This window comes from Phoxinus phoxinus, assembly GCF_949152265.1.
Source record: "Phoxinus phoxinus genome assembly, chromosome: 24".
In the NCBI taxonomy this organism is placed as follows: domain Eukaryota; kingdom Metazoa; phylum Chordata; class Actinopteri; order Cypriniformes; family Leuciscidae; genus Phoxinus; species Phoxinus phoxinus.
In genome coordinates, this window is record NC_136899.1 from 2,372,256 (window position 1) to 2,384,028 (window position 11,773).

General features: G+C 37.0%; 1 protein-coding gene across 1 annotated transcript; it reads right to left on the reverse strand.

The window, feature by feature from the left end:
• Positions 1-311: 311 nt before the first annotated feature.
• LOC306992955 (uncharacterized protein) lies at positions 312-7,364 on the reverse strand. Its single transcript, XM_079602302.1, has 2 exons — positions 7,312-7,364; positions 312-2,601 (listed from the first exon to the last, which is right to left on the reverse strand). Exon 2 carries the CDS (start codon positions 2,566-2,568, stop codon positions 1,027-1,029), a length of 1,542 nt encoding a protein of 513 aa, XP_079458428.1. The 5' UTR covers positions 2,569-2,601; positions 7,312-7,364; the 3' UTR covers positions 312-1,026.
• Positions 7,365-11,773: the final 4,409 nt, after the last annotated feature.

Consider the following 11,773-nt stretch of genomic DNA (forward strand, 5'->3'; position numbering starts at 1 on the left):
CAATTATAAAGTATTGCTACTGACCTTTACTGGACTTTTGATGACTCAAACTCTGAATCAACATGCAATGCTGCAAAACATGTCTAGATATCCTAATAATTTGTTAACATGTATTCATTACTTTAATGAGCTCATTGTTTCTGCCTTAAATTCATTTAATATTAATAATTCTGCCTTAGATTAAATTAATATACTCCAAAGTATATTTTAGAGTGAGCTCATCCCCAAAATGGCTAAATGATCAGAGAAGAAGATGTGGAATGGGTGTGGGACACAGATCAGACAATGAGGTGTCAGAACTACAGACCACAGCTGTTACAACAGAAGAAACTTTATTTACATAAAGACAGGTAAACTGCAACAGGATAAAAGGTTTGAGATTTGGATGTTCTGGGTTCATTCTGACGCTGGTGAACCCAAGGTGCTTCGTGTACTTTGCCACTGCTTTGCTGTAATAAACTTCATATTTGAGATCTTCAGCATCCACATCATTTTTTCTTACAACATATAAACAATTAAAACTTTAACAAACCTGTCTGAGATTGATGACAGTTATCTAAAAAGATATGAGGAATAAAACAAACAAACACTTTCTTTGAAAAACTAAAATGTTCATTGCACTAAAATCCTGCTGATATACTTGCATAATATTTTGGAAAATAGTGTAGCTAATGTGACTTTATTGGATTACCTTGTGATATAAAGTGACATGTCCCTGTTTTCCATATCTAACAATAAACAAATTCATCAAACCACAAACAAACACTGACTAAAATTCTTATTGTAAATTTAGTTTGAGTATCGTTCTTTACCATAATTACATTTTTATATTTTATGTAATGTTGGCATTCAGACTTTCCAAGTTAAACTTTAGTGATCAATTACCTTTGGAAGCCAATTTATATATAAATACAATATATGGGACAATTATACAGAGATAAAAATCATCTCTGATTATGCTAGCTAGAGTATATCCGACCTACACCAATTCCTGATCCTTGATTTCCTTTCTTAGTCACTTATGTATCACAATACTCTTTGATTTTCTTTTTCTACTACTTTCTTGATGTCTTCCAGTATTTCAGCTTTTTCCGGCTCATTTATTTCCTTCAGTTTCTCAATCAGAAAATCAATGTGCTGAAGTGTGAACAGAGAATCAGTGTTGAGTGCGATCATCTGCAGAGTTTCCACACAGTGAAAAGCTTCAATCACCAGCATTATTTTCTCTTGCTCTAATTCCTGCAGATCTTCTTCCAGCTTCTGGACCAGAGACACACCACCTCCAATTTTGTCTTCATATTTCTTCTTTAAATCTTCAAATGTCCTCTTCTCCTTTCTTGTCTTTGTTATATATATTTTTGCTTCTTTGACGTGTTTGCTGTAGTGGCATTTCTTTGTGCACACTGTACAGTGATAATCTTTCATCACTTCGCAACACGAGGGATCTCTGGCCCACCAGCATCCTGGATAATGACAGTTCTCCTCACAGACGCTGCAGCATGTGGCCTTATAGGCTAGAGGAAATTTAATATCAACCTTCTCTTTATAGGACACTTCAACTTCATACTCAAAGCTCTTATTTTCAGTGATGTGTTCTTTGTTCTGGTCCAGAGCTTCTTGAGTTTGTTTCAGCTCCTTTTCCCTTTGTTCCATCATTTGAACACGTGTTTGAAGATTGGTGATTTTTGTCTTTAATTGCTTCCATTCTTGTAAAGAATCTCGAGTCATCTCCAGGCTTTTTGGTTTTATGTTGTCAAGAAACTTGAACAATCCTGCCATTCCTCTAAAACTGAGATCCCATGATTGATCCATCCTCTGTTCATGATCTTCATCTTCTTCTTCATCATCATCATCATCACCAGCGTCTGACTGGCAGTTATTAAACAGGAAATACACAGGCTGATTCTTGTAATTCACTGCAACCTTGACTTTAGCCTCTTTAACAGCCGTCAGGACATTTTTAGGCCGAGCTCCATCGGAGTATGTGAAGAGCAAGACGATGTTTTCAGCAATATCTTTCCCAAATAAAGACTGAACAGCATCAAATATGTATATCTGTCTGTCAGAGAGTCGAGTTTGACTCGCCATCATCACCAGACACACTGTGTGTAGTTCATGAATCCCTTCTGCAGATTCACTCAAACTAAGAAAACTCTCAGCGATCTGTTTATCAAGATCAACTCCACGAGTGTCTCCATATCCTGGTGTGTCGATGATTGTTAGATCAGTTTTACTCTCTTGTGGATAAAACCCATAAACAGTGATGCTGGAGGTCTGACTGTGAGCTTGTGATTGGTCACTCTGATCGTCTGTGATCTCAAACCAAACCTTGTCTTCTCTCTGAACACCCAACATGTAGTTGATCATCGTGTTGATCAGGGCTGTTTTTCCTGTTCCTGTTTCTCCCACCATCAGAATGGTTTTATGGGGTTTATTTGTGTCTCTCTCTCCAAATGTCATCTTTCTGAATGGTTCTGATTGATTCAAATTGTCTGAACTTGTTTGCAGACGATATCGAGCAGGATTTCCATCTTCAACTAAGATGCACTGGTGGATGATTTTGTCCATTTTTAATAATTATTGACTCAGTAATTATTTCCTCTGTAATGTTAAAACAGAAAAAAACATGTTATTGTATACGCAAGATGTTCTTTTTTATTATGAAGCAAAAGTACATTTAACATGGTACATGTTTTTATGATAAATATTTTAATAATAAACAACTTAAAACTCACATTAAAATTGTATGTAACCAACGTTAAACCTTTGTAAATTGATTTCTAAATAAGCTACTTTTAGTTCACAATGACATAAAGGTAAAGATGTGTGCAGAATTTAATAAAGATGATTATTAATAATAATAAACGGTTTAGCTGGTAAATCTTACCAAAATTAGATAGCCTATGGTGTGATTTATTTAAAAAAGTCATAAATAGCCTGTACTCAAATCTGCAATGAACTATGATTTATTTTTATTTTTTTAAATATGTGATATATGTTCTCGACTCAACCACATTGTGAAAAATACCAGAATACCTTCATCTGTATCAATGGCATGGCAGTGCCCATAACACAAGATTGGTGTGATTTATTGATGTACAGTTCATCACAGATAGCCTACTTCATCTAAACTTTCTCAAACTTTTTTGGGCCATGGGCTGCTTATATTCCAAGGATCCCTCATAATTAGCCTATAACAGCGATAAAACACAAAGTTAGTGCGTGTGTGGGAGTAATGAACACATTATAATTGTTTTATTGCGTATCCTCAGTTGTATATGCACTTTTTAATAAAGCACGATAAATCGCACTGGTATATACATCAGTTAAATTTTATTATTACACTAAAAAACGATGTAAAATACAGGTAAAAACGAAATGTCTACAAACAATATGTATATTGTTAATATACATAATTTGTACAGTATACAAATAAAATGTATTTTAGGCAATTTCCACAACAAATTCTTTAAATTTAACAGGCTATTCAATGCAAAACAAGAATGAAAAATATAAGTATAAAATAAACAAAGTAGGCCTAGTGCCATTCATTAGCCCACGAACAATATGTATTTAAAGCCTAAGTGTCTCAGTAAATGCTGTAAAACAGTATCCTTCACACAAAAAACGGTTTCACATTTCTTCCTTCTCCCTTCCTCTCTCCGCCCATACACAGTAACATTACTACAAGCCGACAGGTGAACGGTAATTAACAAAATACGTTCTAATTATAAATATAGCCTAAATATGCACAAATAATAATAAACAAATAGCCTACACAACCACCGATAGGGGGGGACAAACGGGTCGATTTATTTCTTGAATTACCGCTGGGCCTGGGTGTGAATTGTGCTAAAAAAAAAAAAAACTTGCCTTATCTTCTCTGAAAAGCGTTCCCCAGATTCAGCTGGCATAGCTAAACCATACTTTCAATTAACGAAAAAACCTATCAGTCATAAAATGTTTTCTGTGTTGACACAAATCTTGTGCGATGTCCTAAACTGCTGGAATAATAATCACATAACACGTACACGTCCGTCCGCTAACACGTCCGATTCGCGAAATAATGACTCATTTGAACCGATTCACTTTAATTAATGGTTAAAACAACAGGGGCCTCATTTATAACCATTGCGTACGCACAAAACAGGCCCAGAAAGAGGCGTACGCCACTTCCGACGCATAAGTTGTGATTTATAAAAACAAACTTGACGGGAAAATGTGCGCACCTGCACGCAAACTCTGACCCATGCGTACGAACGTTTTGGAGATGGAGCAGTTTGGCGACACCGATGGGGAGCTGGAGTTAAATGTCTTTTTGGTCACTTTTAGACAGAAAATCAAAATAAAATTATACATATACAGAAAGATAATACAAATATAATTTCACTCACCAAGCCTATCACTTGAAGCAAATACCGGTATCCACACCTTAAATGTCCGCGCCAGCGAGCGCGTTGGGCCGTTTAGTAAAACTGACGCATATCTAACGGCAGATGAAGTAAAACCGTAAATCTTAATTATGAGTCCTAATCATAAATAGGCTACATAAAACAATGATTTAAACTATGTTTTATTTCTGATATAAACATTTAGATTAAATATGACATTCTCGTTAACGGAGTTAAACACTTAAACTACATGACATTTACTGAAAAGTTAAAAAAAAAATATATATTCAAGCCTATAAATATTTGTTGTGGATGCAATGCTTTTGAACACTTTTCCTTTGGAGCTTAAAACTAGGCGTTGTAAGCTCCACATATGGTTATTTCGGGGAGGAGACACATGTGCACACAATCTTCCTCAGACTGGGATTTATAAAGTGAATCCTGTGCAGGTTCTGGCGTACGCACGGTTTTATAAGTCTGAATATTTTTTCGCGTACGCCATTTTTGGCTTTTGGGCGCACGTACACTTTTAGTAAGGATCCTACGCACTGTTTTATAAATGAGGCCCCTGATCTTTCCAACACTGAATCGGTGTATAACAAATCGGCAACACTTTACAATATGGTTCCATTTATTAAACTCTAGTAAACTACATTAATTAACATGAACTATTAATAAACTGCACTTCTACAGCATTAATTAATCTTTCTTAATGTTAATTTCACCATTTACTATAGCCTACACTATTGAAATCAAAAGTTGTATTTGTTAAGTTAAAGAACTGTGAAGTACATGAACAAACAATTCATGTATGCAATAAACATAGTATGTTCAGCTTATTTATATTATAGCCTAATGTGTAGAAACATTACCAAAAAAATAATTTAGTTTAGACTGGAGTGAGGTGAAACCAAAAAAGCAAGTTGTTGTTATCTAGCAGCAATTTTTTTTATCTGGCATCTAATTTTATTAAATGACAGTATATGGTAGAAAATTAGACTATTAGTTAAAATAAAAAGTAGAATTAAAAAGTAGCATTAAAAAGTTTGATATTGATATACCAAAATAATGATCAGGTCTAGCAAATAAGGATTTCATCTTACAAAAGCTATGAAATCAAGTGGTAAAATCACAGCTAAAAAAAAAAAAAAAAAGAGGGCGAGAAAGGATGACAATGTCTGTCGGCCACCACCCAAGACCAATTTTGACCCTGGAAAAACCCTGTAATGTTAATAGCGTCCATTAGCTTGTATAAAAGCCTGACACAACACCTTATCTTTGACAGAAAGAGTTGAGTTTGGTAGCTCCGTCAGAGAGGAGCCGGAGAGGAGAGGAACAGGAGAGGAAGAGCAAGGGAAAAGGAGAGATCGGGGAGCGGGGGGCCCAGACTATCTCGTCCCGGGCCCAGGCAAGACTATCAGCTGGCCTGATAATAGCTACAACATGTATTAAATGGACATACAGCTACAACACCATAAATGACAGAGTATTTTTACATTGTTTACACTGCTTAAAGGTGCATTAAGCAACTTTTCATGTTAAAAAATACCCGTTTTCTAACCCATACATGCTTAAACAATTGCCTGATGGGCTGAATGAGCCCTTCTCTGATCACTGAGATTGTCTCTATAATCCTGTAAAGTAAAATAATTAAGAGGGATTCGGGCCGGAGTTTGAGACTGGGCGTGACGTCATGCGCGTTCACGGCACGCTCACATAGCTATGTCTGGCAGGTTTGTGTATTCGCCGGCATTCTCCGTAGAAGATGGATTGTAAGAGACCTGCTTGTAGTTCATTTCAAACACCAACGCAAACTCCACGTAAGAGAAAAAAAAAGAAAACTTTTGTCAAGTGCGTGCACATCTCTGGCTGCAGTTTCGCTTGCCGCCAGAGGTGACATAGTTCTGCAAAAACTCAGAATCTTGCGCTATGCAGCTTTAAGGGAAAAATCCAAACATCACAGTCTGTTCATCATCACAATAAAAATGCAGTCAACCAAATATAAAAAATTTTATTTGGCTCAATTTATATTGTAGGCTAGCTACAATCGTGATACCGATCTACCATCGCAATGGAGTTATTCCAACGTTTTTTTGCGTGTGTGAAAGATGCTGTTTTACGTTGATATGCTACTGGGACACTAGTGAAAGCATTGCTAACATAAATACTTTAGCATCCAAGTGCGAATATAGAAACATTTGGATTCATGCCGAGTGAGAGAGAAGCACAACGCCGATTCAGTTTCGCTTTAAAAAGGCTAGACTAAATTCGTTTAGGCTTTAAAATAGATATTGTTTTTCATCATAAATATTTGTAGTCTGGTTTTGCATTGAATAGGCCTACCGTTAAATTTAAAGGATTTGTTGTGGAAATAGCCTAAAATAGCCTACATGTTGATATTGTTTGTAAACATTTAGTTTTACCCGTATTTAACAATGTTTTTGAACGTAGCTAATAATAAAATGCGACAGGGGAAAAATGTGGAAAAAATTATGTGTTGCAGCAATGCGCCACCATACGTTATAATTAGTTTAAAAGTTGAACTTGCAACTTTAAATAGGCTACATTTACCATTAATATTACTTCAGAAAACATATGTAAATCCATCTAAATAGAAATTAATTATTTTTATTTTCATGGGAACATTAAAACCTCTAATCTTAATTGTTTTTATATTCTGTGTTTTGTATTAGCAAATACCTTTGCAGTAAATACTATATTTAAATATATACATATATATATAGTATAGATACTGATCAAATCATATCATATTACTACATTTTATATAAAACTATGTATAAATATAAAAAAATGTATATGCTTACATTATGTTTACTTAAGTCAAACTGTGAAGAATATCTTGACAGTCAGCAGATAATTCATAATTCAGATCATAATTCATTAAAATGGATTTACTTACAATGTGATGTTTTGATCGGTCCGTCCTTCTTCAGCTCACACTGAGAATCTGCAGACGACTAGAACAGAAAGCCTGCTTTATACTGAAGCCAACATCCTTTCTCTGAAGGTCATGTGATTTATGCGAACACATGTTATTTGTAGTTTTTTTTAAATAAAAAATGCCGAGTGTGACAAACAAAACTCAGCATCTCTAAATAGGCTGTTTTGAGTTATTATTAGGTACTTTTACAGTACATAGCAGAAATGTGTGATGCCAAATATTAAGCATGTAGACAACTTAATCATATTTTATAACATTTAATCAATATTATTAAGAGATTACTTTACATGTCAAAGTTTGTTTTGCAGTCACCGCTGAAGAAATTATTAGAACATGCGTGTTAGGTCTAATTTCCCTGCATCCAGATGTAATTATTAATCACCAAATTGAGCAACATGACCAGTTGTAGCAGTACTTAAAGTATTAGCAAACGGACAAAAGCCTGGTCAACAACAAAACTTCTTTATGTATACTTTAAGTGTTGTTTATTACATAGCCTACTGAAGATCAAGAAAATTATATTATGCTTTTTAAATATCAAACTTGGCTTAGCGATACTCACTTTTACGCCGTTTGCAGGTGCATTTACAATTTTCGCACATGGCCTCTAGGTGGCAGTGTTTTAAACAAACCCTTGCAGTTTGTGAGAATTGAAAAATATTTGCATGTAGTTTAATGCAATAAATTACTTTACGTGAATTTTTTTTACAATATGTCTGAGCACACTGAATATACAGTCTGATAAATAGAGGCCTAAAATGGTGATGACACAAAGCAACCCATTAAAAACACATAAGACATTGGTTGAATATATCAGTTGCAATATATCATATGTTATATCTACAGTAAGAATGAGCTGCTAAAGAGTCAGAGCACATGATTACCTTGTCTAGCCTTGTTTCTTCCACCCACTGTAGAGCTACATATATTGCTACAAGCTCAGCTGTAAACACCATTAAATGATCTGAAATTCCCTTTTTAGTTGCTACCTAGAATTTTGGAACATATACTGCAGTTCCTACTTTTCCCCCAAAAAAATGAAAAGTATTTTTTGCTGTAAAAGTTTCTTCTTTTTCTTCAGGCCTTTTATTGCGGTTGGCAAACCAGCTAAAATGTGCATTTGTCGCCACCAACTGGACAGGAGAGTGAAGCGCTGACAGAGAGTTAAGAAAAAAAAAATTATACTTTACTATATTCTGTTAAACAATCCTGTTTACCTTACCTCAGTAGAGCACTATAAACCCTTGTCTCTTTCTGTGCATTACTGAAAACATATTAATTCCTTTGTAACTTAATAATTCTGTAAAATTGATTATTTCTCTGCATCAGTTTTAACAGGGTACACTAGTTGAAGTATTTTAAAATGTACTTTTCTCACCTTATTTGTTATGCAATATTTTTTTAGGCAGCAACTGTGCATGTTTCAACTCAATGCACTCACATTTATATATATATATATATATATATATATATATATATATATTACAATATATTGGGCTGTACACTGTAAAACAAACAAACAAAACAAGCAAACAAAAAATATCCCTTTTCTGGCAGCAGAGATTCCAGTGAATGTCTGTTAAAAAACAGTAAAAAAATACTGTCAAATTAAAAACATAGATGATCTATAAAAAAATAGTAATTTCACTGTAAATTGCTTCAAACCATTTAAGGGCAAAAACTAATATTTATACTGTGTTAGTAATAGGAGTATTACTGTGAACTTATTGCACAGAATATTTCAAAATATTATATTACATTTTAATTAAACATTAAACTAAACAACTAAATAATATATTCTTTATTCACTTTGTCGATAACAAAACAGAGCAAAAACTGGATGGACACTATGTAAAAGAATGCTATTGAATAATTTACTCCATATTCCCTGTCCAAAATGGTGCACATGTGCACTTCATTTACACCTACAGTATCAATGAAGTTTTTTTGTGTGTGTGAGTGTGTGTATATGAATTTGAAACAACTTATTTTAAATTGTATTACTGAGCAAGCATCATGTAAGAAAATTATGAAACTTTTGGGGGAAAATAAATGGTGGTTGATTATTAGCCAGTACTAGGTTCCTCAGTTTTGGAATATAAAGAAATGAAAGTTTGTGTGAGTATTTGACTGACCAGAAGAGGGCAGCACAGACTGACATCTGACATCTGAAAATCTTTCAAATAACATGGAGATTAATTTTGATGAAAAACTTTTGAGAATACGAACTGCCTAATTCCTGAATCTTTTCGACTCTGTAACTTGGAAAAACTGAATTAAGTTTGTGTTGTAATTTTCAGAAATCTTTGCATTTTAGTGTATATCAGACTTCCAAAATCTGCTTCAATTTCATTAATTATTTAATGCACGTATTTAATGACAAGAAAATGAACTGGATGTTCATGAAGAGTTATAGCGAGTCTCGGTGAAATATAGTTATCTTATATGAGACCGTCAACCTGAAGAAACACTAAAAACAAAATTCATACATTAATAATACTGATCATTAACTGATGTTTGTGCTGTTGTTTTCCTGCAAAAAATTATGCCACTTCCTGGCATCCTTTTGTCATTACAAAACTGGATCTTTCTAAAGGGATTGAATGATGCATGAATGATGTGGTGTGGTGTGTTCTGGTCACAGGGCCTTCATGCGTGTAGTGCTGCAGCGTAGTTTGCGTAAAGTGCTTAGCTGCTTGGCTCTCAGGGGCTTTGTCTCCCTCGCTTCTTGCTGCAACCGCCATCTATACTCGTGATAGTGAAGGGGAGGCAGTTATGTAAGTCCAACTCCCTGATGGTTAGAGCGTCTTGTTGGCCAAGACTCTCATACCACCTCCACGTGGTGCACCATGGCAAACTGGATACCTTGCTCCAGGCTAAGTGCATGAAGGATCTCGGAGCAGTCTGGAGCCCCAGAGGTGTTGTGTTCATGGCCCACCGGTGTGTGGACATGCCCTGGCTCTCACCAATCCAGACCCCAGCTATGGGTTGAATAGCAATATGCCATCTTGGCAGCAGGAGTTGGCAGTCACGGTGTGAGCGCAGCCGAAGGATTCGGCTACAGGTCTCCCATGGCAGATAACTGAGCGGAAGAACCATCTTTCGATCAACGGTCAGGGATCAACACCCAGTTAGCGGGTACTGCGGGTCAACCCATCACTGCTCCAGCTGTCGCACATTTGTGCTCCGCTGGTGCTTGCAGTGCTGGGTCCAGAGGTGGATGCTTTGTTCTGGGCATGCATTCATCCACTAACTTCTTGCCCCGGCGCTTGACGCTTCAAGCAACTACGATGGAATTGTCTGGAGAAAACTCTCAGCGACTGGCAACCTGGGAGCCCCCTCCAAACAGGGGTGCTGTCGTTGCTCGGCAGGGTTCGCATTTCTAGGCAGGCACGCCCCGGTCGTCATCCTGCGTCTGCCTCCCAACTGCGTTTGGCATGTTGGAAAGTCCGCTCTCTCGGGGTGACTTCCTGTCTCGACGGAGTCCATCCTCGGAAGTCTGCTGTTATAAACAGGGAACTACTACGACTCGGGGTGGACATCGCAGCATTAAGCGAGACATGGCTCATTGAAAGTTCGTTGAATCTCCCATCTCCATCTCTCCCAGGCTGTCGTCTCTGTGACTGCACACCACCTCGGGTCCAGTAAGATTACAGTCTACCTACGCCCCGACCCTTACTTCACCAGACGTGCAGAAATATGCTTTCTATATCCTGCTGAGTGAAACTCTTTCCAACATTAGTTGTGGCCATCGCATAGTCATTCTTGGCGATTTCAATGCTCGTGTAGGCAGTATCACCACCGCCTGGCCAGACGTGCTGGGTCCACACAGTGTGGGCTCAATGAACGAAAATGGACAGCGCCTTTTCGAGTTTTACACTTTATACAAGCTGTGCATCCCATCATCATTCTTTGAAGGCTCAATGTGGTCCAAGATGACATGGCAACACTCACGCTCTAAACGCTGGCATCAACTTGACCATATGATCATTAAAAAAAACACCTTCAGGACCTCACTCATGTTAGATCAATGCATTCTGCTGACTGCGACACAGATCACTCACTTGTGCGCTGCAGAATTCACCTGTCTCGTCCAAAGCCGTCTCCGACACTTGACGTTCTTCCAACCAAGTCAAAGGAAAATTGCTAACAGTTTCAGGCTTCGCTGCAAGCCAATTTTGTTCTGTCTGCCCCGACCCAGGATCCTACACCGGCCTGGCTGCACTTTCGCAACATAGTTAGTGATTGCGCACTTTCCAGCTTCGGTAAACGTACTTTAAAAACAGCCTGACTGGTTTAGGTGTCATGCTGACACTCTCCTTCCATCACTTGCGGATAAGCGTGCGGAACGACTGGCTGTCAAGCAAGACTCCTTCCCCCGTACCATTGCTCATTGGAAGCAGAGCTGCTCAGAGGTGCA